General features: G+C 43.7%; 1 protein-coding gene across 7 annotated transcripts in view; it reads left to right on the top strand.

Moving 5' to 3' along the window:
• The window catches only part of LOC308477160 (potassium voltage-gated channel subfamily KQT member 1-like), a 357,143-nt gene that overhangs the window by 88,498 nt on the left and 243,808 nt on the right, over positions 1-24,837 (top strand). For all 7 annotated transcript variants that reach the window (XM_081005502.1, XM_081005506.1, XM_081005504.1 and 4 more), the window contains one exon: positions 1,131-1,245. In XM_081005502.1, coding sequence (XP_080861628.1) covers positions 1,131-1,245 — 115 coding nt within the window. The remainder of the gene's footprint in view (positions 1-1,130; positions 1,246-24,837) is intronic.

Below are 24,837 nucleotides of genomic sequence, written 5' to 3'. Positions count from 1 at the left end.
CTGACAGCAAACAGGGCAGCATCAGGATAGGACATATTGAAAGCCATGTCCTAAAGACTACATTTCTGAAGCAGTGGGATGATGACTGACTCAGCAAGTCATACACTTAACCTTGCTGGTGTTGCTGTGGTAACCCAGTGCCCCTGGCATCCAGATGTGGGCAATGTGCTCCTCAGTGCACAAGTACTGTGTAATTTAATCCACCGTTCGCAACAATAGGCTATGATGCATGCTTACTTTGAAGCACCACTGAAAGTGTGGCTTACATCTGAGTAAACACATATAGAATTGCACTCTTTACTAAATACATAAAAATATGCCTAGCAATCCATATAATAGGTGATCCTGATAATCCTTAGATGTGAGAACCACTGAAATAAACTTTGTGGCCTACACTTACCCAGTAACTTACTACTAACTCAGTTACTTAAATGCAGAGAACATAGTAAATTTTGATTTTCCACATATTTAACAGGGTCAAATATAGATTTGTTATAATTTCTTGGTCCTGAAATGGTATTATCTGAAACACAACTATGACTTTAAGATGGTTACACCTGGTTTTCTAAGTGAAAAGTATGCACTGAAAACTGCAGTGCTGGCCTTTGTGTTTTTAGCTCTAAAGATGGCTTCCACACAGGGTCACAAAATGCCTCTGAGTGTCAAAAGCGCAGAGCCACTTCATAATCTCTGCCACTCATTCTTTGCAAAATGCAATTTTGTACACATAGACTGCTTGTCATAACAATGGACGCATCACCAATATTTATAGAAACATTCTACTTGTTGTCATTTCTTCACCATGCTCATATTATCCTTTAAGAAAGAAAATTGTGGGCGCAGATTGTGAGCTCACTGGAACTGCTGTGCTGCTCCTTGGCTTTCAGGGTCAGCCTCCCTTTCAATGCTGCTTTGAAATGAATAAGCAGTCTTTGCAGGTACAAAACCAAAGCCCAAGGACTTTTACCTGTAAAGAGTTGCCTTGAGGAAGGAGAGCATAATAAGGATTAAAAGCAGTGCTTTTAAAAGGCACTGATTGAAAGGCAACAACTGCAGTATAAATGGAGCAACTTGTGTAATCTTGCTGTTCTGTCCCTTTAACATATTGCATCTTCACGTTCTTTGTTTAGTAAAAAAGCGTTTGGAAGGGAACAGTGGTGAAATGTCAAGGGCCAACAGTTTCACAGAAGACATGGACCTCATCTCTGAAGAGGCACCTTTGCCTGCTGTGTCTGATGTGTCACAGTAAGTGCAATAATTATGAGTGTTTCTTAGAAACACATGGCATTTGTAGATGTTACCAAGTCACACGTGCAGAGTAGGAGGCCAGTCAATTGGCCAAATATTGTTTGTTGGACAGTAGATTGATTCTGTGTTATTTGGCTCCAGTTGATTCTGTTAATGCAATTAATGTGCAGTCCTTTGTTTTGTAAATAGAAGCCCTGGGGAAGTTTGAGCAGCCTTAGCACCATGAAGGGTAGAGAGGAAACACATAACTCTTTCTCTTTCTTTTGGGGTCCGAACAGAAAAGCTGCTTCTCCAATGTGCATTTCAAGCGCACCATTGGAGATTTCCTTTCAAGTTTGAATAACTGCATGTTAGAGAAATGCACAGAGCAATTAATTTCACATCTTGGGCCCTTAGTACTTTTGAAACTTCTTGGAATTAAGCGACAACAAAGAGGGGGGATTTTTTTGGTCTTTTATAGCCCTAGAATGTGGACATTGTTGTATTTACAACTGTGAAAAAAGATACAGTGCCTTTGTTATTGTGAAGGAGAGGACATATATAAACTAGCTTTTAAAAATTGAGACAAATAGCTGTCAACTTTTCCCTTTCTTTAAGGGAAATCCTATTCGGAATAAGGGAATGTCCCTTTAAAAAAGGGAAACGTTGACAGCTATGCTTGTTGATCAACTGAGCTGTTTTCTGCAGGATGGATGTTAACTCTGTTATTTGAATAAGGTTTATATAGCAGTGTCTTGTGGGCAAAGAATTCAGTACGTTCCCTTTTGGTCTGTATGGCCTATTTTGTTTTGGTATAATATTTTGAACTATTATGGTGGATTTGTATTATATATATTTTAAAAAAATATTAGTGTTATAGTATACTGATTGAAATGTTAGCTTTTTTGTGAATAAGATTCCATGTAAGGAGCTGGTTTTAATATTTTAAACTCTGGGACCTGCACACCCCCAAAACTGCCTTTCACCTTGTGTGCCTTGTGGCCTATTTAGACCTTTTTCTGGAGCCTGTTTTATGTACTTTCACTGTATTGTCAGCATGGCTTTAGTGAGAAGTGGAACATATTTGCAACAATCCTGGGGCAATGGAATACTCCCCCAGAGGAGGGTTAATAAATTACATCTTTACAGAGTTGGAAGAGGTGCTTTCATCGTCAAAAATTTGGTTGTGGTGCCTAAGTACTCTTCAGAGAAATTGATTGAGAAATTAAAAATTAGAAACACTTAGTGTGTTGTGAGCTTAGATATTCTGCCAGAAATTGAACCTCGGGATCAAAATTTCAGAGAGTCAGTGAATGGTTTAATAAGACATGGCATCTGGCCATAATGGCAAAGCTTGCTGAAGTCCTACATCTTTATGATGGAAGACAAAGACAAGAATACTTTGAGAAGCTTTGGACTCCACTTATTTTATATATGGATCAGAAATTCAATACAGACATTTTCATATAAAGGCTTTTTAATTGCTACCATAATACATGCATGAGTTATTGTTACAATGATTATATATATGTATTTTAAATTTTATTTTCTTTCACAAAATTTATACACCACTTGATTGTTAAATAACTTCAAAGTGGTCTACAAAAAGAATAAACTATGAAATTATCAATAAAAACATTCAAAAATATTTAAAATCAGCAATAAGCTAAAAACCAGATTAAAACACATGGCAATATTATGTTCTTGGCAAGCCCCACAATGAACACAGTGAAGGCGCCTGCTTGATGCCAGTAGGGGGGGAGTTCCAAAGTGTAAGTGCTGCTACATTAAAAGATTTCTTCCTTACAGATGCAGAATTAAGGTTACATAGCACAAAGCAACATGTAGAAAAAGAATGATGCAAGATATATTAGGCACATGAGATAGGTGAAGGATGATTATGAGAAAGCTTTTCTAAATCACACAAGTCTGACCACTCTTAAGGAAAGCACCAGGGAACAGAGAGGTTTTCAAAGTAGCATTGAATGTCTGCACTGAAGGAACCAAGTGTAAATCAGTCATGTGGATCAAGTAAATTGTTTCTGTAAGTTTTGTACCTAAGCATGTAAATTACTACATTTTATCTGATATATGGTAAATATTTTTATTTTGTATTTACCATATATCAGATAAAATGTAGTGTTTCGGTGTTTCCTGCTTGGCAGGGGGTTGGACTCGATGGCCCTTGTGGTCTCTTCCAACTCTATGATTCTATGATTAATCGTTTGAATACTAATGCTAAGTCACAGTGAACTATTTCTCATCACGTATTTTAAAGTGCTGGGCTTTTCTTCGCTGTACTAAAACATGGCATGGAAAAGTTTAGAAGTAAGGTTTTATTCAATCTTAAGAGTACAAAGCAGAATTGTCATTTTGTGAGCTTGTCCAAATGCATATGCTTACTTTCATATATCATTCTATTGAGATTAGTGCTGATATATAAATAGCAGCAACAAAAAATCCTGTGGTGCCTTAAACACCAACAAATGCATTATGTCATATAAGTAAGAGGGGACATGATAGAGGTGTATTAAATTATGGTGCATAAAATAATAATACTAGAATTCAGACATATGCAGTGAAGCTGAATAACGGAAGAGTCAGGATTGACAAAAATAGTTATTAGCACAGTGGATAGTTTTGTTATAGATTTGTTCCAATGAGAGGCAGTAGTAGCTACGAACTTGGATGGCTTTGAAAAAGGATTAGAAATATTCACGGATCAGTGGTCACTAACCACAGCAGTTATATTACACTTCTGTTGTTGGAGATGGTATGCCTCTGAATAGCACTTCCTGGGAATTGCAGGGGGGGAGAACATTTTTGCACTCCTGCTCTGTTTGTGCCCTGCCCACAGGCATCTGGTTGGCCTTTCTGAGAAGAGGAATCCTTTGGCGCGATCAAGTACGGCTCTTCCCTTAAGCGTCTAAGGAAGTGGACTTCAGACTTATGTCAAAATAAGCATGTTAGTCTTTAAGGTGCTACAAGACTCTTTGTTGTTTTTGCTGCAACAGACTAACATTGCCAAATATAGAACTCTTCATGCCAGTGGTGGGTAGAAAAAGAGGTGCCAGAACTCACCATGAACACCTCCCTTGTTCACTTAGAATGGCAATGGTGTTCACCTGAAGGTGCCAGAGCCGAGTTCCATTGGGTTCTGGTTGAAAAAAAACCCTGGGTAGAACTAAATCCGGCAGTGGAACAAGAGTGGGAGGGAATCAATGAATCTGACTCTTCCTTTGTGTGGTATGCTGCATTCTAGCCATGCAAAAGTCTCTCCTCCATACAGAAATACATACATGTGCATGTACACACCCACCTATCCTGGCAAATAAAAATAATTTTCACAGTTCAAGGAAATTTCAGCCAGGCAAAAATACTTAGGGGGTCAGTAAAGGACATGACTCGAGGAAGGGGCATAGTCTAGGTAAAGTATCGAGGGTCATATACAGGGGCCTGAAGCTCCCAGGGCTGAGGTTACCATTCCCTGCAATAATCCCTATAATGATGTAGGTTTGACTGATTGAGACCAGCAGAATGTCATCCACTGAGTTTTGCAGTTGAGTAAGGATTGAACCTGGGTCTGTTTATGGTGGTCCAGTTATTTACTGGAGTCAGATGTGCCCTCGTGTACCAGATATTTCTAAAGGTACATTGAGGTACATTGAGGTAAAGTGAGTATTGGCCTCTCTTTTATTTCTTTGAAGTGCTACTTGAAATAGCTGTTTTAACTGTGATTAATGCGCTTGTACTGCCAATTTTGCTTAACTTTTTATAACTAAACATATAGCACAGCCCATAACAAACAATTTCTTTCTTTAAAAACAGATGTATAACCAGGTAAGCATGTCTTAATAATGTTTATTTAAACCTGCTTGTAGTGTGATAACAGCATGGTTGAGTTTTATGCTTGATACTGCACTTTTTGATCATGAATTGGGACTAGAGGATTCCACATCTGATAAAATCACAATTCCTGACCACTTCACACTGCCGTTTTCACAAGACCAGTACCTTGATGGGGAAAACTAACTAACTAACCAACAACCAACCAATCTGATATCTGGGTGAACTGTGCTACACCATGCTGCCTGAGATTCTGGTCACCTTCATTTCCCTGGAATACCTGTACTGCTGTTTTAGTTCACAGTGTGCCTGGTTGCCGAAGTCTTTAAAAAGGATAAGGATATTGCAGCAAAAACCCTCAGACACACCTACATGCCCATGCTGGGTACTACCGTATCTTTCGCTCTATAGGACGCACTTTTTCCCTCCTAAAAAGCAAGGGAAAATGTGTGTGAGTCCTATGGATCGAATGCAGGGGGGGAGGCAGGCGGGAAAAGCCCCCAAGACCTGCACACAAGCTCCCTGCGGCTCTTGCGGGCTTTTCCCCAGGAGGGAGAAGGGACTGACTGGCCGCATCAGTCCCTTCTCCCACCTCGTAGAAAAGCCCACAGGAGCCGCGCACCCTTGAAAGAGTGCGCGGCTTCTGCGGGCTTCTGCGGGAGGTGGGAGAACTGTGCAGCGACCCTTCAGCCACGTGCCTGTCCTGTGAAGCTGGAGGAGGAACAGAAGGGTCTCCCCTTCTGTTTCGCTTGAAGGGCGCTGCGCAGTTCTCCCTCTCTCCCTCTCCCTCTCTGTGAAGCTGGAGGAGAGGCGACGTGCCTGCCCTGGCTTCTGCCTTAGCTGTGCGCAGCCTCTTCGGGCAGGGGGAGCCTTCATCCCGCTGCCCTGAAGAGGCTTGGCGCAGTTATCCCAGAAGCCAGAACAGCCACACGGTATCCCAGAAGCCAGATCCCTCTTGCTGTTCTGGCTTCTGGGATTCAAAAAATTTTTTTCTTGCTTTCCTGTCCCCCAAACTGGGTGCGTCCTATCATCCGGTGCGTCCTATAGAGCGAAAAATACGGTAACCTGTTTCCCATTGTGCCACAGCCTCCACATCTGTTGCTGTTTGTGTCTTTGGATATAGGGCCTGAAATCAGCCCCAACAGGGACTCTAAGCAGATACTATGTGGAAAATATGTGGGTTTGGTTTCCTTTTTTGTTTTTTGTTACGTTATATTGGCAGGCATGAAACACACAAAAAAATTGCATTAGGGTGTAAGTTTATTCAGTCTGTCAGGTGATGGTGTGGTTGCTCGAGAGCAAACAGGCAAGACTCCGACCTGTCTTTTCCAAGCTTTATTCTCCATGCAACTATTTACAGTGAAGAGCGTCGCAAGTTCATGTCTGGCTCAGCCGCTAGCAGAATCTGGGAGTGGCCGGTCCTTGTACTTCCCCCAGCATAACAGTTGTGTGACCCCCATCCTTCTCCTCCCCTCTCTGCGCCGAAACTACTGCGCAGAGTGGGCGCTGGCAAAGGGGTACTCCCCTCCCCTCCGCTTTGATCAGGTTCGGTGTTGAGGCTCTCCCTAGCATCTCCTGGTCCCTGCACCTCCTCCCCACTGGAGGTGGGGCTTTCCTCCTCGCCAGAGGAGGAACTGCTTCGCAAGATCTTCGGAGGTTCCCTATAACACAACTGCCCTTCCACCTCTCGCCTGTGAGCTGATGGCAGTTCCCTGACATCCACCCTCCCTCAAGACCCCCCTCCCCGCTGGTGGGCTCTCTAACAGCATCCCCCTCCTGGGCGTTGGTAGGAGAGGGGGGAAAACCTCAGAAAGAACAGTCATCTTCCTCCGTGGATTCAAAAACTGCTTCCCATTCTCCCATGTTCACTCTCGCTGGCGGGAAGGCCCAATCAGGTTTCCCCCCCCCCACCAGACAGCTCAGTGACTTCGGCTCGGAGTCCCTCCTCCTCTACTGAGGACGTAAATCCTACGAAGTCCTCCTCGTCCTCCGTGGGTCCAAACACTTCCCCAAAGAACCTCCCCTGGGGTTTTGGCTTGCGTGGGAAAAGAGCGTGGAACTCCTCCACAAGATACTCCTCAGTGATGGTTTCTGCGGGAACCCACGTGTTTTCTGAACTGGGCTCTCGCTCCCAGGCCACCAAGTACTCTAACTGATGCCCGTTCCACCTGGGGTATTTCCATCACTTCATTACAGAGTTCCCTCTCCTCTACCCTGGGATGGGCGGACACCCCTTCCTCCCTTCCCGGGAAGCTGTGCCCCTCCCTGTAAGGTCAAAACAGGGGTCTATGAAACACCAGATGAATTCTCATGCTGTCCCGCAACTTTAGCCTGAATGCCACTGGATTGATCTGATGGATCACCTCAAAGGGCCCCAGGCTCCTGGGCTGCAGTTTCTTGCACCCCCCTCTTAAATGCAACCCCTGGGATGACAACCACACTTTGTCTCCCACCTGTGTGACCCTGGCCTGCGATGCTTGTCTGCCTCCTTTTTATACACCTCTTTGGCCCTCTCCAGGTCCAATTGGAGTTGCTGGTACAAAGCCTCCATCTCTTCTGCAAACTGCTCTGCAGCTGGAACACTTCATCCCTCCTCCCCCCCGTCCTGGGAAGGCCCTGGGGTGACACCTGTAGTTGGCCATAAAGGGACTCATTCCCGTGGACACATGTTCAGCATTATTGTATGCAAACTCTGCCAGTGCTAATTTCTCCACCCAATCATTCTGCCTCTGACTGACGTAGCAGCGTAAGTACTGCTGCAATATGGCTTTAGCTCTCTCGGCCTGCCTGTTGGTTTCTGGGTGTCTTGCCGTCGAGAAGCTCACCTCCACCTGCAACAGGCTCATGAGTTTACGCCAGAACTGTGAGGTGAACTGTTTTCCACGGTCGGAGACCACCCTCGATGGGACTCCATGCAGTTGAAAGACGTGGTCCACGAACAGCTTGGCAGTTTCCTCAGCTGTCACTGCATGGGAACATACCACAAAGTGACACATTTTGGTCAGCAGATCAACCACCACCATCATTGCCGTCTTACCTCGTGACCTGGGCAGATCCGTCATGAAATCTATGGACACCACCTCCCAGGGTCTCCCCAGTGTTGGTAAGGGTTCCAGTAACCCCGCCGGTGCGGCTCTTAGCCCTTTGGCCCTCTGACACCTGGCACACCCTCGGACATATTCCCTTACATCCTCCCTTACCTTGGGCCACCAGAACTGCCTGGTGACTAGCAGCATGATTTTATGTTGCCCAAAATGCCCAGCTGTGGGGTTGTCATGAGCTGTCTGAGGATTTTGGCCCTCAATGGCTCTCCCGGTACATACAGTGTCCCTTTGTAGAACAAGAGCCCCCCTTTCTCCTGAAAACCCCCATTTGCTCCCTGACCATCTTTAAGTTCCCCAATTTTAGTTTGAGCAAACACATCGTGTCTGGTGAGCCCAACCAGTTCCGCCTCCCCTGTCAGTGCTTCCCCATATGACCATTTGCCCTCTTGGAACATTTGTCTGGCCACGGGTGGCCCTTCCTCTTCCATGTACTCTGGCTTCCTGGAAAGTGTGTCCGCCCTCATGTTTTGCCCCCCAGGGACGTATTGTATCTTAACTTTCAAAGGCCTGCTGCGCTTCCCTTGTCCACGAAAACTTCTTGCCACTGAGACAATCGGTTATTGGCGCTGTCAAGTGTGCAAAGTTCTTGATAAACTTTCTGTAGAAGTTGCTGAAGCCCAGGAACCGTTGCACATATTTCTTTGTCTTGGGGCTCTTCCAGTCCAGCACTGTCTTCACCTTCTCCGGATCCATGGCCAGCCCCTTGTCCGACAGCCGGTACCCCAGGAACTCGACCTCCTGAGCATGGAATTGGCATTTCTCCAGCTTGACCCACAGCTGATACTCCTTCAATCTCTCCAACACTTGCCTGATGTCGCGCGCGGGCTGCACTTCATCCTCCGAAAAGATTAAGACGTCATCTAAAAAGGCAACACAATTCTTGTATAGCAGGGGCCCCAACACGTGTTGCATAAAGGCTTGGAAGCAGGCAGAGCCCACTTGTAATCCAAACAAGATATTCAAATGCCCCAAGGGGGGTGAACATGGTCGTCTTCCATTCGTCTCCCTCCCGCACCCTAATCAGGTTGTAGGCTTCCCTGAGATCCAGCTTGGTAAAAATTTCCCCCTGCCTCACTTGTGCCAAAACATTGTCAATTCTGGGCATGGGGAAGGCTATGGGTTCCGTCAAACTGTTCAGGACCCTGAAGTCCATGACCAGATGGTGTTCATTTGTCCCTCGCTTATCCACAAAGAACACTGGACTGCTCCCCTACCGCCTTGGATTTCCTTATGAAACCCCTCTTTAAATTTTTGTCAGTAAACTGCCTCAACTCTTTCTTGGTCGGACATAGAATACAGCTTACCCACTGGCAGCTTGGCCCCTGCGACCAGATTGATCTTGCAGTCATAGGGTCTGGGGGGGGGGGGGGCTCCTTCTCACTGAACGCCTCCTTCAAATCCGCATATTGTCATAGAACACTCCTCTCCTCCAGAGTCACTCCAGCGACCTTGGCCATAGCCACCCGTGGCTCCTCTGAGGCTTCCCCCCAAACTTGCTCACAAGCTTTATTCTCCATGCAACTATTTACAGTGAAGAGCGTCGCAAGTTCATGTCTGGCTCAGTCGCTAGCAGAATCTGGGAGTGGCCAGTCCTTGTACTTCCCCCAGCATAACAGTCGTGTGACCCCCATCCTTCTCCTCCCCTCTCTCCGCTGAAAACTACTGCGCAGAGTGGGCACTGGCAAAGGGGTTCTCCCCTTCCCTCCGCTTTGCTCAGGCACGGTGTTGAGGCTCTCCCTAGCATCTCCTGGTCCCTGCACCTCCTCTCCACTGGAGGCGTGGCTTCCCTCCTCTCCAGAGGAGGAACTGCTTCGCAAGATCTTCGGAGGTTCCCTATAACACAACTGCCCTTCCACCTCTCGCCTCTGAGCTGATGGCAGTTCCCTGACACAGTCTACTCAATAATAAATGTAGTTTTATTTAACCATATTTGTGGTGAAACAGAATTGAAATGAAAGTTACTTGAATCATAGTTCAGTATGCCATCTTTTTATTAGATGTGTCACTATGGAAAAGGTTTAAATGTATTTCCTGGATGTATTGCATAAAGTAGTTTTTAAAGAAATAACGAAAGGAAAATGTATAAGCAAGAGAAGAGATGCAGCTGAAATTAAAGTGACACAGCAGAGTTCCTTTGCTTTATGGCAAAAAAAACCCCAGAGGCCTATTGCTTATACAAAATGACACTTGTTGGGCTAATGACACACTTGACACACATGATCTACAGAGGTATCTCGGTTTTCGAACAGCTTTGTTCTCAAACTGCTTGGAACCCGAACACTTCAAACCCGGAAATGAGTGTTTCGGTTTTCAAACTTTTTTCGGAAGCCAAACATGCTCCGATTTGAGTGCGCACTTCCGTTTTGAGCGAGCGACTTGGCCCCAGCAGTGACTGCCGCCGCTTCCTTCCCTTCCTGGGATGGAAGTGGAATTGGGCGGCTCCTCAGAATGGAAGTGACTCCGGAGTAGGGAGACTTGGAAGTTGGCGACTCTCCCCCAGCACGCAGAGGCGGTGTTTGGGGGGAGCATGTGGTGGGGGAACTATGCTGCACAGATTGACCTTCTCGCTCCTTTGCCTTCTCTCCCTCCCCCTGTCCCAAGCCTGACCCCAAGCGAGGCAGCGCAGCCGCATTCCTGAGCAGGGGATGGGGTGGTTGCACTGAGCGCAGGCTCCAGTCCACCTGGCCGTGTCCCAGTCCCGCCATGCCAGGGACACGCAGGCAGCCTGTGGCTGCCGCTTTCTGATGCTGCTCGAAGTGGAGACAGAAGCCATGGGGAGCATGGGCAGATGCTGGAAAACATGCAGGGGAGAAAGGGGGAGGTGACTTGGGTGGGGGAAGAGAACACTTGCCTCCCTCCCCCCCCCCCACTTCTTCCCCTTGCGCACTCCTCGTCCCTCCAGTTGGAGTGTTTCCACACACTCTCCCACTTAAACTCCCCCCTCCCACCTCGTCCCTCCAATGGCAATGGGTAGATCACTGCCAGTTTTTGATACTGGATAGTAGATTGCAGCCTGGTTTATTGCTTTCATTTTATGGATCAATGGTCTCATTAGATAGTAAAATTCATGTTGAATTGCTGTTTTAGGGGTTGTTTTTAATTGTCTGGAACGGATTAATCCATTTTGCATTACTTTCTATGGGAAAGCTTTGGTTTTGGAACAGACTTCTGGAATGGATTAAGTTTGAGAACCAAGGTACCACTGTATATGGTAAGGTGTACATGTGAGCCAACTTCCAAATGCATTTCTGCTCAAAATTTTCCATCCCCATGTCCCCATGCTGCCAACAAGGACTTTATCTTGATGTCTGTTAAAAAATCTAGGAAACCGGCAGATGATGATGTTGATGATAATGATTTAAATGTGCATTCATACTGTTTGTTACAAAAGTCAAGTGCCTGCCCCTCTCTCTGCTGAACAGTGGCAAGAGCCCATTGGGTCTCAGGCACCCCCACAGGGTCTGTCCCCCTTTGAAGAATGGAAGACGTGGCGGAGACTGTTGTGCTTTAAGAAATATGGTTTATTCACCCATTTACACCTTCAGTCTGCATGGAGGGAGTCTAGATCTTATGTCATGGTCACTTCAGAAGGCAGCAGTGCAGGCATCCTTCAGCCTGCCTGCCCAAGATGGATCTCATCTCTTCTTCCTCCCAACAACCCCCCCTCCCCTGCAGTTGCCCTGGCAACCTTCTAAATCCCCAGTCTCTGTTCACAAGTGGGGCAAGGATTTCTCTTGTATTGTTAATGCTCCTCAATTGTTCTTTTCATAACCTAAGCTCAGCCAGGTTGTCTTGTATAAGCTAGGCCAGGAATTCCTTTGCAGCTTGCATTCTCCTTCCATATCACAAATGACCAAAATGCTAGCATTATTAATTTCTTGAGCTTACCCTAAATCTATAACAATACTTTTCATTTCTGGCATCTTCATCAGTCACAGGAGACCCTGTGTTAGGGTTGCACCACAGACCTGCGACTTTAATTTTGAGTTTGAAAAGAGCAAGCTAGCCCTGAATGAGAAGCAATAGTAGGTTCGCAGGGTTTTTCACTAGGGAACTAGAAGAACACTAGCCAAAAGGTCAAGGTTTTGAATGCAGTACTAAGATGCATAATTAAGCCACATCTTCTGCCTCTAATCTAATCAGGAAGGGTTTTCCATCTGAAGAAGAAGAAGATGATGATCATTGAAGAGAATCTGCAGATATCACTTCTGTAAGAGAAGTGCCTTTAAACAGGGAACAGAGTATATTAAGTCTAGGATTCAAAATCACAATGAAGATTCCTCCTTTTTGAATAATATATATCTACTTTTTGGATAAATATCTTGAACTGTTTTGTGCAGACACATTCACAAAAAATGTAACTTTGGCACACCCCTAACTATTACATACATCTGTTGACAAAAGCATGGTGGATTTTGCTAGAAGACAACTTTTGGACATTAGAGGGCACTCTGTCATAGTAAAATGGTGGAAAGCATTTCACCTTTCAACAAATGCTTTAACTGATAAAAAACCTTTGGTGAGCATGCATTTTGAGACAAATACATTGAATGTGGTCGCTAGTTTCATACTTGGTAGCTGCACTTGGGTGTACAGTGGTACCTCGGTTTAAGAACTTAATTCGTTCCAGAGGTCCATTCTTAACCTGAAACTGTTCTTAACCTGAAGCACCACTTTAGCTAATGGGGCCTCCCGCTGCTGCCGCCGCGCGATTTCTGTTCTCATCCTGAAGCAAAGTTCTTAACCCGAGGTACTATTTCTGGGTTAGCGGAGTCTGTAACCTGAAGCGTCTGTAACCTGAGGTACCACTGTATTATGCTCTTCAGAAGCACAAGTGTATGTTTATATACAGAATCCATATGTGCAGTGGACATTGCTTGCCAATGTTTGAAAAGAAATAAGCATTCAGTATTCTCCAATGGAAGCTTTGACAGCTACAAAGCAACCTGTAGTTTAGGGTTTAGGGTTCACCAGGTTTTGTCCAGTAGACCTTGTTGCCATTACTTGGTTCAGTTTCTCTCTTTATTTAAAACAAAACGAAAAGGAGGAAGCAGGTTTTCTGGCTTGGAATCTGGATATGACAATCAGGGCAGTGGTGGGCTTTAGGGTCTCAAATCTCAGCAGCACCCTGTGCAATACCAAAATTTGGTGCCCCTGCTTCTCACCTTCCATTCTACATCATAGTTGTGGTGCCCCCTGTGGTACCCCAGGGGTCCACGTCCAGTGCTCCAGGAAATTAGGAGATGAGTTCATGATGTCATCACTCAGACTAGGGGCAGACTTTGGTAATCTTTTGCAATATGGCATCCTGTGCGAGGTCAAAATTTGGTGCCCTCAAATGGATCTTCTCGATTTTATGCCCCCTCAGCTTGGCACTCTGTGCGAGAGAACCACTTGTACTGGCCTAAATTGGTGCTGTTAAGACCAGGCACAATACAACATGGAAGCATGGACCAGCTTCATCACTCTAGGACAATGTTTCCCAACCTTTTGCCAACTGTGGTCCTCTTACGACCTTGTTTCCTTCCTGTGACCCCCCGACCCTGTCCTACTGGTAGAAAGCTAGCTATTTAAATGTTTTAGTTGTAAATAGAACATATTTTATTTATAATTTATATAATTTATACAAAATACAATTACTTAAAATGATGGGAACACAATGAAATATTGTTGAAGCAGAAAAACATAGAATCATGGAGCTGGAAGGGACCCCAAGGGTCATCTTTCTAGTGCAAACCCCTCCGATGTAGGAAACTCAGCTAAAGCATCCATGACAGAAGGCCACCCAACCTCTGCTTAGAATCCTCTAAGGAAGGAGAGTCCAGAAACTCCCAAGGGAGATCCATCTTCCATGTATTAGAAAAAGTAAACAATGCTTAATTGACCCCTGACCTAACCCCCCTCTCCAGCATCCTCCTCATTTGCCCAATCCCTGACACCAACATATAATAAAACATAATAAAACACAATTAAACACTAAAAGAAAGCTTCCCTTTGCAGTGCTGCCTTCAGATGGCTCAGGGGTTGGATAACTCCATACCCTTCAACATTTCTCTGGTGAAAATAGGGATGTCCTAAGGAAAAGTGGGGCATTCCGGGATCAAATCAGAAACTGGGACAACTTCTGTAAATCTAAGCATTTCCCTGGAAAATAGGGACACTTGGAGGGTCTGCAAAAGGTGCACAGGGAGTTCTGTATATATGGGAGAAGTTTAAAAAGGAAGTGGTCCTTACTGACCTGGTGCAGAAAGATCTTGTCATCTGGAGGAAACCTGGCAGCCTAGGTAAAACACTACAGCTCCCCACAGCGCCACCCGTGTCCCTGAGCGATAGTAAATCCTTTCGTCCATGTCCATTTTGGAATCTCTCCACTGTGATCACATATTGGGATAATATTCCATTTCCCCCTCTTATTATATATGAAAATCTTATTGGTGGTTCTGCTAGGATGTCTAAAACATTGAATAAGAATTAATGAGAACTGACAGTGAATTTACTAATAGCAGTAAGAATTGCTTTTGCAAAAGAAGGATTTGGGACAATTTGGTATTATCACTGAAATGGAAAAAATAATTTTCTTAATGTTCAGAGGTATAATGTAGATATGAACTCTTGCAATTACTGGATAAAATCTATGTAATATTAGAACAATTATTAGAAAAAATTGACAAGATCCCAATCCTTTCAATATTATAAATCTTTCATGCTATGTATTTCATACTTTGAGTTTATCTGTAACTTACAAATATTCTTAGGGTGCCTCTGATTTGAGAAGTTTATCAATTAACTATACTGCTCTGCCATCTGTATGTGGAAATATTTATGCATAAATATCTTGGGAGTGTGTGTTTCATTTACACATTCAGGATTTTACTATCTGAAGTGGGGCAAAAATGTTGCATTTTCCAGATTGCTTTGGCTAGCAACCATGGGTGCAGTATGCTCTACTTCTTTGTTGCTTCATAATTTTTCCAAAATTGCTACAAACATTAGATTAAAATGTAATTTTTCAAGGGCCCCTTCCCCTTCATAACTAAGCAATATGTTTAGAGATGTTATCACTGTTCTCTCTCTCACCCCTCTTTTCCTTCCTTCCTTCCTTCCTTCCTTCTTTTCTTTTACCCCCCCCCCCAATTGTTTAGCTGTTTGTTAGTATTGCTAAGGCAATTTATCTCTGGTCTCTAGGTCAAAATGAATGTATCAGACCATTACAGTACAAAAAGCTTAATGCATGGCCACTCAAGCCTACAGCCAGTTATTGCCTTTCATTCTCTGTGACTGTTTAACTTTGCAGTGTGCTGCAAGGGCATTTTTCACAAGTTACGGATACTTATCTCATCCTGGTTTACTTTAGCAGGGGTGCATACAGCCAGATAGTAGTGAGACTAGATCATTGTGATGGCGTCTACTTTGTCTGCTGTCAGCAATATATGGTTTTGCGCTCCTCGCTTCCCTGAATGGTAGGAAATTTCAGGGAAGTGCCTTTTTAAAAGATGAGTTTCCTAATGGGAAGAAGGCACTGGAGACGTGTGTTTGTAATCAGATATTTACAGATGTAAGCATTGAGCATAGTGGAGTATTCAGTGGAAATCTGTAATGCATGGGAGTAACGGTCATGTTACTCGGGTGGCGCTGTGGTCTGAACCACTGAGCCACTTGGGCGTGCTGATCAGAAGGTCAGCGGTTCGAATCCCCGTGACGGGGTGAGCTCCTTTTGCACGGTCTCAGCTCCTGCCAACCTAGCAGTTCGAAAGCACGTCGAAGTGCAAGTAGATAAATAGGTACCGCTCCGGTGGGAAGGTAAACAGTGTTTCCATGCGCTGCTTTGGTTCGCCAGAAGCAGCTTAGTTATGCTGGCCACATGACCTGGAAAAACTGTCTGCGGACAATTGTCGGCTCCCTTGGCCAGTAAAGCAAGATGAGCACCACAACCTCAGAGTCATTCGCGACTGGACCTAACGGTCAGGGGTCCCTTTACCTTTAACTTTAACTATCATGTAGCTGTCAAACCCCTTCCCCCAACACCCAAGACTGCTTCTTCTCAGAAGTCCCTTCTGCCTAGCTGTAGTCATACTGTTCCTTTCAAGTATCCAACATACTGCTTCTCTCAAGTATCTAGCAGACACTGAGCTAAATACATAGGTACTTCAATAGCTAGTAGATACCAGCTGCTAATGCTCTTTTAAACAGTCATCCTTTAATGTGTGTTAAAGCATTATATTTAGCTATGAACCGTACAAAAACGACAAAAACTTAAGGGGTGCTTATTTTGCTGGGCAAGTTAATCTATTATATCTCACCACAGTTGGGAAAGTTTCGTTTTCTATTATTTGTCTAAATGAAAATTACTTTCTATGTGTTGCCAAATTAGAATACCAAACCACAGGACTCTCAGGTAGCCTGGACTCTCATGTCTCTTCATCAGGACTCTTCATCCATGCTGTTCCCCACTCATTGTCTGAAGTGGTACAGTGAGGAAAATGCCTTTGTAGGGATACCTAAAATAATGGATATGCTGTCAAAGGGGCCTTTTCTTATGCAGACATTTCTCACCTAGACAACAATTCTGTTTGGCCCACACCATTTACAGCTTTTTTGCTCTCAGTTTTTGCTGTTTCCTACTCCTTTCCTCACAAGTGCAGTGGAGACAGGGCATTTTGAAGTGCATTTTAAAAAACCGCTCACCATGATCAATTTATTGTGGCTTTTTATCACATTAGAATCACAGAATCTTTCACCCAGTGTGGGTCTTGAACCCATGATTCTGAGGTTGAGAGTCTCGTGCTCTACCAACTGAGCTGCCCCTCCAGTAGTTTATTTGTGGGAGGTTTGTGGTGCTGAACTGCAGAGACTCCAGGCAGTTGTAGTTTTTCTCATATTGAACCAATTCTCTGGGCCTGCTTGTGGCTTCCAGGAAGAGCATGCACTGCTTTTTAAGAAAATGCTGCAACAACCTTGCTTTATACATTTACAGGGAAGCTTACCTTATTTTATATATCTGTGTTCATGTTGAAGAAATCAATTAGCATAAAATGTGTTAAGTCATGGATAGGTAGTTATCTAGACTGGAAATGAATAAAGCTGTCATTCTGAGCAGGAACTTTAAGTCTTAATTTAATGCTAGACTACCCATGACATGTTTACTCATGGGTTTGTTGCAGTGAAGTCAGGAGGAAAGTTTTAAATTTATCTCTAGAGCTTTGATTTCTCTTGTGTACAGTAGATAACAAATGTTGAGAGCATTAATATACACAGTGAAATCTAGAATTAGGTAAAGAAAGTAATCAAGCAAAATAGTGGCTTTTCTTCTGGAGTGTACGTGCTTAAAAGAAAACAAGACCTCAGCAAAAATTACCCCTACATAATCTTTCAAAAAGTTGAAACCCATTGTTGTGCTGCTACAGGAACTGACTTTTTCAGCATAAATGCATACAGGCCTAAACAGTGGATAACTGTCAAGACTAGAAAGCAATCAGGCACAGAGGTCTAAAATTGGGCTTCCCAACTTCTATTTCTGTTGTGACCACTTTGTGTTAATAGAGGCAATGTGTGCATATATTTCAAACATCTTGGTCCTGAACTTTCCCTAAAGTGGATTTGGATACCCAAAGAATACAGAGTGTATTTAAAGCTGAATTCAGTTCAAAATCTTAATTGGAGACAAAACCCCACCTCATATGGAGATGCTCTCATTGGAAGCCAAAGTATTCTCGCAAATAAAGCCATCCTCACAAAGAGACCTCCTTGACAACAGATGGACCCTGGGTGTGGACCCCCAGTTTCAGCCCCAAAGCCTCTGTACCAGGCTGGAAGAATTGCTCAAATAGCATCCTTCTATCAGTACTGTGCTTTGTACTTGACCTGCTGCTCATCTGTGATCAGCCCTTGCTTGCCGGGAATTGGACCCAGGACTGGGCCATGACTTGCCTCTTGCCTGAGCCTTTGCTTGAAAAGTAGGTTTTGCTATACTACAACTGTATCCTCAATTGCAACCTCTGCATTATTGTTTGATTGATTGCATTAAAATCCCTCCCTTTCTCCAAGGAACCCAAAGCAGTATTATGGTTCTCCTTCTCATTTAATCCTCACAAAAACCCTGCGAGGTAGGTTAGGCTGAGAGGCAGTGACTGGCCCAAGGCCGCCCATTGAGCTTCATGGTTAAGTGGGGATTTGAACCCTGGTCTCCCAGGGTCTAGTCCAGCAATCTAACTACTGCACCACTCTGTAGTTTATGGAACCTAATGGAAGCCATGAAGAACCAAACCAGCTCTTATCTGCAATCTCCAGCTCTGGGATCTCTTTCTTGATTACATGAGTCTGTGACAGAATTGTGGGATTGTGTTCTACTGTGATGGGAAGCTGGGAACTAGCTGTGATGGCCTGGGATTCGGACTCGGAGGCTGAACCTGAGGAATCCCAACCTGCACAGGATTCCCCGCCTCCAGAACCAGCTGAGCCGGGGCTGGGGCTTGATCCTGAAGGGTCCTCACCTGTGCTGGATCCTCAGGTGCAGGCACCAGCTGAGTCTGCTCTGGCTCCTGGGGTGATGGAGGACCCATTGCCTGCAGGTGCTCCACTCTCAGTCCCGTCAGGGGAAGAGGAGGTTGCCTCTGGGTCCGGTAACCCTCCAGCCTCTCCTGAGCTGCAGAGGCTCAGGGCAGAGAGGTGGAGGGAACTAAGTTCCCGCAGGAGGAGTGCTCGCCTCCAGGCCAGGAGAGGAGAGTCACCGGAGGATCGGGGCCGGCCTATGCCTCGGGGCAGATAAAAGCCGGCCAGCCCCAGTCCCAGGTTGCGGGAGCAACCTTGTTGGTAGCCTGTTCCTGCCTGCACCCTGTCCTGCTTCTCTGCCGGAGCTCCTGACCTCACCCGACTCCCTGCCTTGGACCCAGCTTCAGCTTTGACGGACTGTCTCCCTACTGCACCCTCGACCTCGGACTGGACTCAGACCTCGCCTCACGGTTAATCCTCGGGACCAGCACACTAGCTTTGCATATAACGTAGCAGTAACAAGTTACGATTTCTTCCAGTTTCCAGATGCAAATGTGATTTCATCTTGTGACTTAGCAATCATGCATATATGTACAAAGTATTTCTCCAGATGGGACGCGGGTGGCGCTGTGGGTAAAACCTCAGCGCCTAGGACTTGCCGATCGTATGGTCGGCGGTTTGAATCCCCGCGGCGGGGTGAGCTCCCGTCGCTCGGTCCCAGCTCCTGCCCACCTAGCAGTTCGAAAGCACCCCTAAGTGCAAGTAGATAAATAGGTACCGCTTTATAGCGGGAAGGTAAACGGCGTTTCCGTGTGCTGCGCTGGTGCTGGCTCGCCAGAGCAGCTTCGTCACGCTGGCCACGTGACCCGGAAGTGTCTTTGGACAGCGCTGGCCCCCGGCCTCTTAAGCGAGATGAGCGCGCAACCCTAGAGTCGGTCACGACTGGCCCGTACGGGCAGGGGTACCTTTACCTTTACCTTTAATTCTCCAAATAACTTTTTGGCATGCTTTCATTTGAATATAGCACCTTTTCTTAAGTCCCCTGAACAGTTAAGGTGGCAAGATTTTGTGAGTTTTATCTCATACACCTGAATGCAAAAAAAATAGTTTATGATAGATTCAATGAATGAGTTACTCTCTCAAGGAAAATTTTATTTACATCTGTCCTAAGTCAATAGGGTTTGTTTAAAAGGATCTCTTGTAAGCTAGAATTTCTATTAGTTTTTAAAAGCTGGAGGTAATGATGCTTTCAAAAAGCAGACCTGCCAAAACATGCATGTGATAGGTGGTATGTGGCTGAGAAGTAGCGATGACATGATCTGTTATTGCCAAGAGTCCAACTGGTAAGGGCAGAATAATTTGGGCATGGAACTTCTTAATGTTGTATTTGCTGTGCTTTTTCAAAAACTCAAGAATCCCTAGGTCACATGGCAAGAACTCACTCTGTGGCTCCTTCTCATAACAGCATTGCCCAAGTTTTAGAAAAGCTGCCTGAGAGCAAATTGATAGACAGGAGCTGGCACAAGATATTTTGGCACCTGAGGTGAACCACAATATGGGGCCATCAGGGAAGAAAGGGTGAGCAAAGATCCACATTAGGAACGGGGGGGGGGGGGGGAGGCCAAGCAGCACTTCCTATTTCTCAAGAGGCCACTGGGGAGGGGGGCTGCAGAAGAAGGGGCAGAAGCAGTCTCCAAGGAGTGCGCCACAGCCATTGCTGCCACGACTGCAGCTGGCAATGCATTCCTTGGAGGCTGGGTCTGCTGCCTCTTTGGATCCTGCTACCTGAGGCAGTTTCCTCACCTTGCCTCAAGGGTGGGCTGGCCCTGTTGATAGACTTCTTCTCTCTGTGTGTATAGAGCACAGAAAGGTCAGAAACAAGTTACTTTTGCTTGCTTTTCAGAACAGTAGCTGTATTGGTCTGTTGTATTTATTTATTTTTAAGTCCTCTAAGCTTAATTGAGAGTAAGCTCATCAAAACATAGTGGACTTTATTTTTTTTAAATTTAAATCCTTTATTAGGCATAGCACACCACACACTAACAAACAAGCATCATATACAGACTGTATAAAATACGGGCTCAGCGAACACAATTTATCCCAGTCCTATTCTTAACTCCAAGAAATAAATCGATGTACATAGATAATATAATACAACAACACAGCAACATCACCTACCATTAAAAACCACTAAGTCTCTTTATCATGGCCCATTCTTTCTTCATGGACAGCACTTAAAAATTCAGCCACTATTAAAGTGGTTTGATCATCGCTGTCCGCCAGCAGGTCCTGAACAGTTGGTTGAGTAAAAATCTGTCTATTAACTTTTAGGGCCTCAAATAATTGTTTTCTGGCATAACTACTAAAATCACAGGAAAAGAATATATGCTCTAGAGTATCGGGTTCCTGTTTTCTGCATTTGCAGAGACGCTCTGATTCTGGGATAGCTAAGTATCTTCCTCTCACTACCACCGAGGGAAACATGTTGAATCTGGCTAACATAAACATCCTACACGATTCATGCTTCTTCAGATTTGTCATGTATCCCTTTTGGAAATCTCTACACAAAGGGAGATTTAAGTGGATAGGAGAGCAAGTGCTGTGCTTTGCAGCCTCAAGCATGGCGAGAACACTTTTTTCTGTAAGAGTCTTCCTGATAATTTCCCATATGTCTTTGGGATCAGAGATTTCAAAATCAATTAGAGTGAGCCCTATCGAATCCAGTTTTCTTCTACAAATCAATGATAGATTGTAGATTGCACTATCACTTAAAAGATCGTAAAGTAGAGAATTAGGGGATAGGGCTCTATAATGGAGGAAGATCCAATATTTCAAGGTCCTCAACCATGCTCTTACTGATAAAGGCAATATTCCCAGCTCACAACATATTGTTTCATATTTTACAGAGTTTGCAAGTCCTAATAATGACCTCAGGAGGGATGCGTGGAATTTATCCAACCTCTTGAGGTCACCTGAAATCCACACTGGTGTGCCGTATAGAAGTTGGGCACAAAGTTTCATGTCAATCACTTGCAATACAGCTGGAATAAATCTGTTTCCTACTGGAGAAAAAAAGTAGGATTTAATATGGTGGGCTGTCACTTTGGCCTTAACTATTGCAGCACATATATGTGTATTCCAATTCATATTATTTTTAAATGTGATTCCCAGATAATTGAAGTGCTTAACTTCCTGTATTGAATGTCCATTAATTATACAGCCTTTTGGGTTCCCTCTCTTTCCAAATTGCATAATCTTTGTCTTATCATAATTAATTTTGAGATTATTGAGAGAGCAGTAGTTTGAGAAACTCTTAAATAATTTTTTTAAACCCAAAACAGAGAGTGAAATAATTACAGCATCATCTGCATAAAGTAATAAAAAAAGTGGGCTATTGTTTAAATAAGGAGTATGAGTGGTTGCGTTTTGAAGAAATAATGGTAGGTCAGATAAAAATAAATTAAATAAGGTAGGGGCCAAGATACAGCCTTGCCTAACTCCTCGATTATTCAGAATAGGACCTGCAAGTCTACCATCTTTTGATACTTTAACATATATTTGGTTGTTAGAATGTAAACTTTGAATCAGTGTAAGTAGATATGGGTCAATACCAAGGTGTCCTAGTTTAGTCCATAGTTTGTTACGGTCGACCGAATCGAAGGCACTTTTTAAATCCACAAATGCTACAAAGAGTTTTCGTTTATTTCTCATGACATATTTGTCCACAAGATGACTTAACACTAGAAACTGGTCAAGAGTTGACGCGCCTGCCTTAAAACCAGCCTGCTCTTTACCAGGAAGACCTTTTGTCAGCATCCATTCTTCTAATTTAATAAGCAGAGATTTGGCATAGATTTTACTTATGCATGGTAACAGACTTATAGGCCTGTAATTCTCTTGACAATTCCTATCACCTTTTTTAAAGATCGGTACCACTATTGAGTTGTTCCACGACTTAGGTACAAGGGCTGAGTGATAGATAGAATTAAAAAGCGGCACAAGTTTAATGGCCCACCATTCTACATCTAATCTCAACAGGTCTATTGGAATGCCATCCATACCAGGTGATTTCCCTTGCTTAAACGAAAAAATTATCCTTTTCATCTCCTCAACAGTAATTTGAAATTGTGTGGTTTTTGCCAAAGAAAATTTAAAATTTTCCTTTTTACAAACTTGGTGATCATAAAAAACATCAGTAAAATGTGAAATCCAAGCCTCATCGCTTATATTAGGGAAATCCGTGATATCTTTTATTGAGAGAAGTGACCAAAAGGTTTTGGTATCTTTGATTTCTAATGCAGTAACAATTTTAGACCATTTGGCTAGTGCAAACTCAGATTTTTTTTCCAGGAGCATGTTCTTAAAAGCATTTTTCATTTCAAAATAAGTCTTCCAGAGACCTTGAGAGTTGGTAGTATAGGCTTCTTTTAGACAAATTCTAAGTTCTTTCTTATAGTTAATACAATCTTTATCAAACCAGTTATACTTATTTAAAGGTTTGTTGCTGAACTGAAGGTCTAAAAAAGAAGAAAATAATTCCTGGATAGTCTTATAATAACAATCGTTGTCCTCCAGGGGCATCAAATTTTGGTTAGCCACAGGTTCGAGAATAACTGGGTTGTTTTCAAATACAGCCAATAAATCCTCCCTATTTTTATCACTTATATAAATTCTTTTGGCATAAATAGTATTATCAATACTAATAGGAGGACTAATATCATTATTTCTAGGATTCCTGTACATCTCTAAAACTATTGGGAAATGGTCACTCTCTGAGCGAGGTACAACTGTAAAAGAGGCAACTTCATTTAACATTTCAACGGAAACTAGAGAATAGTCAATTACGCTCCTACCCCTTTTGGAGCTGAAGGTAAAATTTCCTGGAATATCCGGCCACATTGAGCCATTCAAAAATGAGAGGTTAAATTCTAAAACCAATTGTAAAAGTTTTCCTCCCGCTTTATTAATAATGATGTCCTTTGAATTCCTCCCTATTCTCAATGGAAGTGGGGCATCTTCAGCTAGATTTTGAGACATAGCGTTTATAGAGAGCTATATTATCTGATCCAATTCGAGCATTGGTGTCTCCCATTACAATCAGGGGAATATTTGGAGATTTACTACATATTAAATACAGCTCTTCAGAGACTATATTCCAACCATAATCAGGTCTAGTTTCCAACTCTATGGGAGGAAAATATATATTTAAAAGAAGAATTTCCCTGTAAACAATGGTAAATGATAACAATTGTGCATACTGTCCAATATTTCTGATATAATTAATTTTAAGGTTAGAAGACTGTTTAATACCACAGATCAAACCAGCTTTAGGGCGACCTTTTGTTGACATTTTAGTAGTGGGTAAATTGTAAGTAATAAAATTAGGGATATTTAAAGGTTTAAGAGACCAGGTTTCCTGCAAAAGTATTATATCATAAGATTCAAGAAAATTTATAAAATCAGAATCAGCTAATTTACATGAGAGTCCAGCTACATTCCAGGACATAATAGAAAGAGTTTGGAGAGATCTTTGATTTAAGGGTGCTAGTGAGGTATGTGTGGTGCATTCCGTATGTCACACCAAGATTCTCTGGTTCTTACTATTAGCCCTTTCAGCGGGTTCAGATAGTTCAGATGCTAATTCAATGATGTTTAAAGATGTATTCAATATGCTCACATTTGAGGAGGGTGGAATGCTAGGGTTGCAACCTGGCGCACCCATGCTGGGCACTTTATTTGGGGAGCCCAATTCAGTCTCATCAGAGAATTACTCTCATTTTATCCCATGCTAATGTAGTGACCAGGTTTGCCTCTGGGATGGATTGCATGCGAGCTGGATTATAGGAGGGGCGTTTCGGCTCCAAGATCTGAGAGGATGGATTCATCTCCGCAGTAACCAATTGGCCTGGGGTAACGGAGGGTTTCCCAACCCATAAATCCAGCTCGTGACGATAGAAGCATGAAGCCTGATCTGGGACATAATCAGATATATTTTGGTTGTGTGGTCCTGGTTGGTCCTTCGTCAGATTTGTCAGACAAGAGCGAAGGTTATTCAGTCTATAGAGTATTTTGTTCTGAGTTTCTTGAGGGAGAGCGCAATAGGAGTAAATTAAGTTATTTTCAAAACTTTCGAACCCATTACCTTGACTCGTCTCATATAAAGTCCCGGGAG

The sequence above is a fragment of the Podarcis pityusensis genome (genome assembly GCF_964106645.2).
Source record: "Podarcis pityusensis genome assembly, chromosome: 5".
Lineage (NCBI taxonomy): Eukaryota > Metazoa > Chordata > Lepidosauria > Squamata > Lacertidae > Podarcis > Podarcis pityusensis.
Note: the sequence above shows the minus strand (reverse complement) of the source record. Positions and strands in the feature narration are given on the sequence as shown.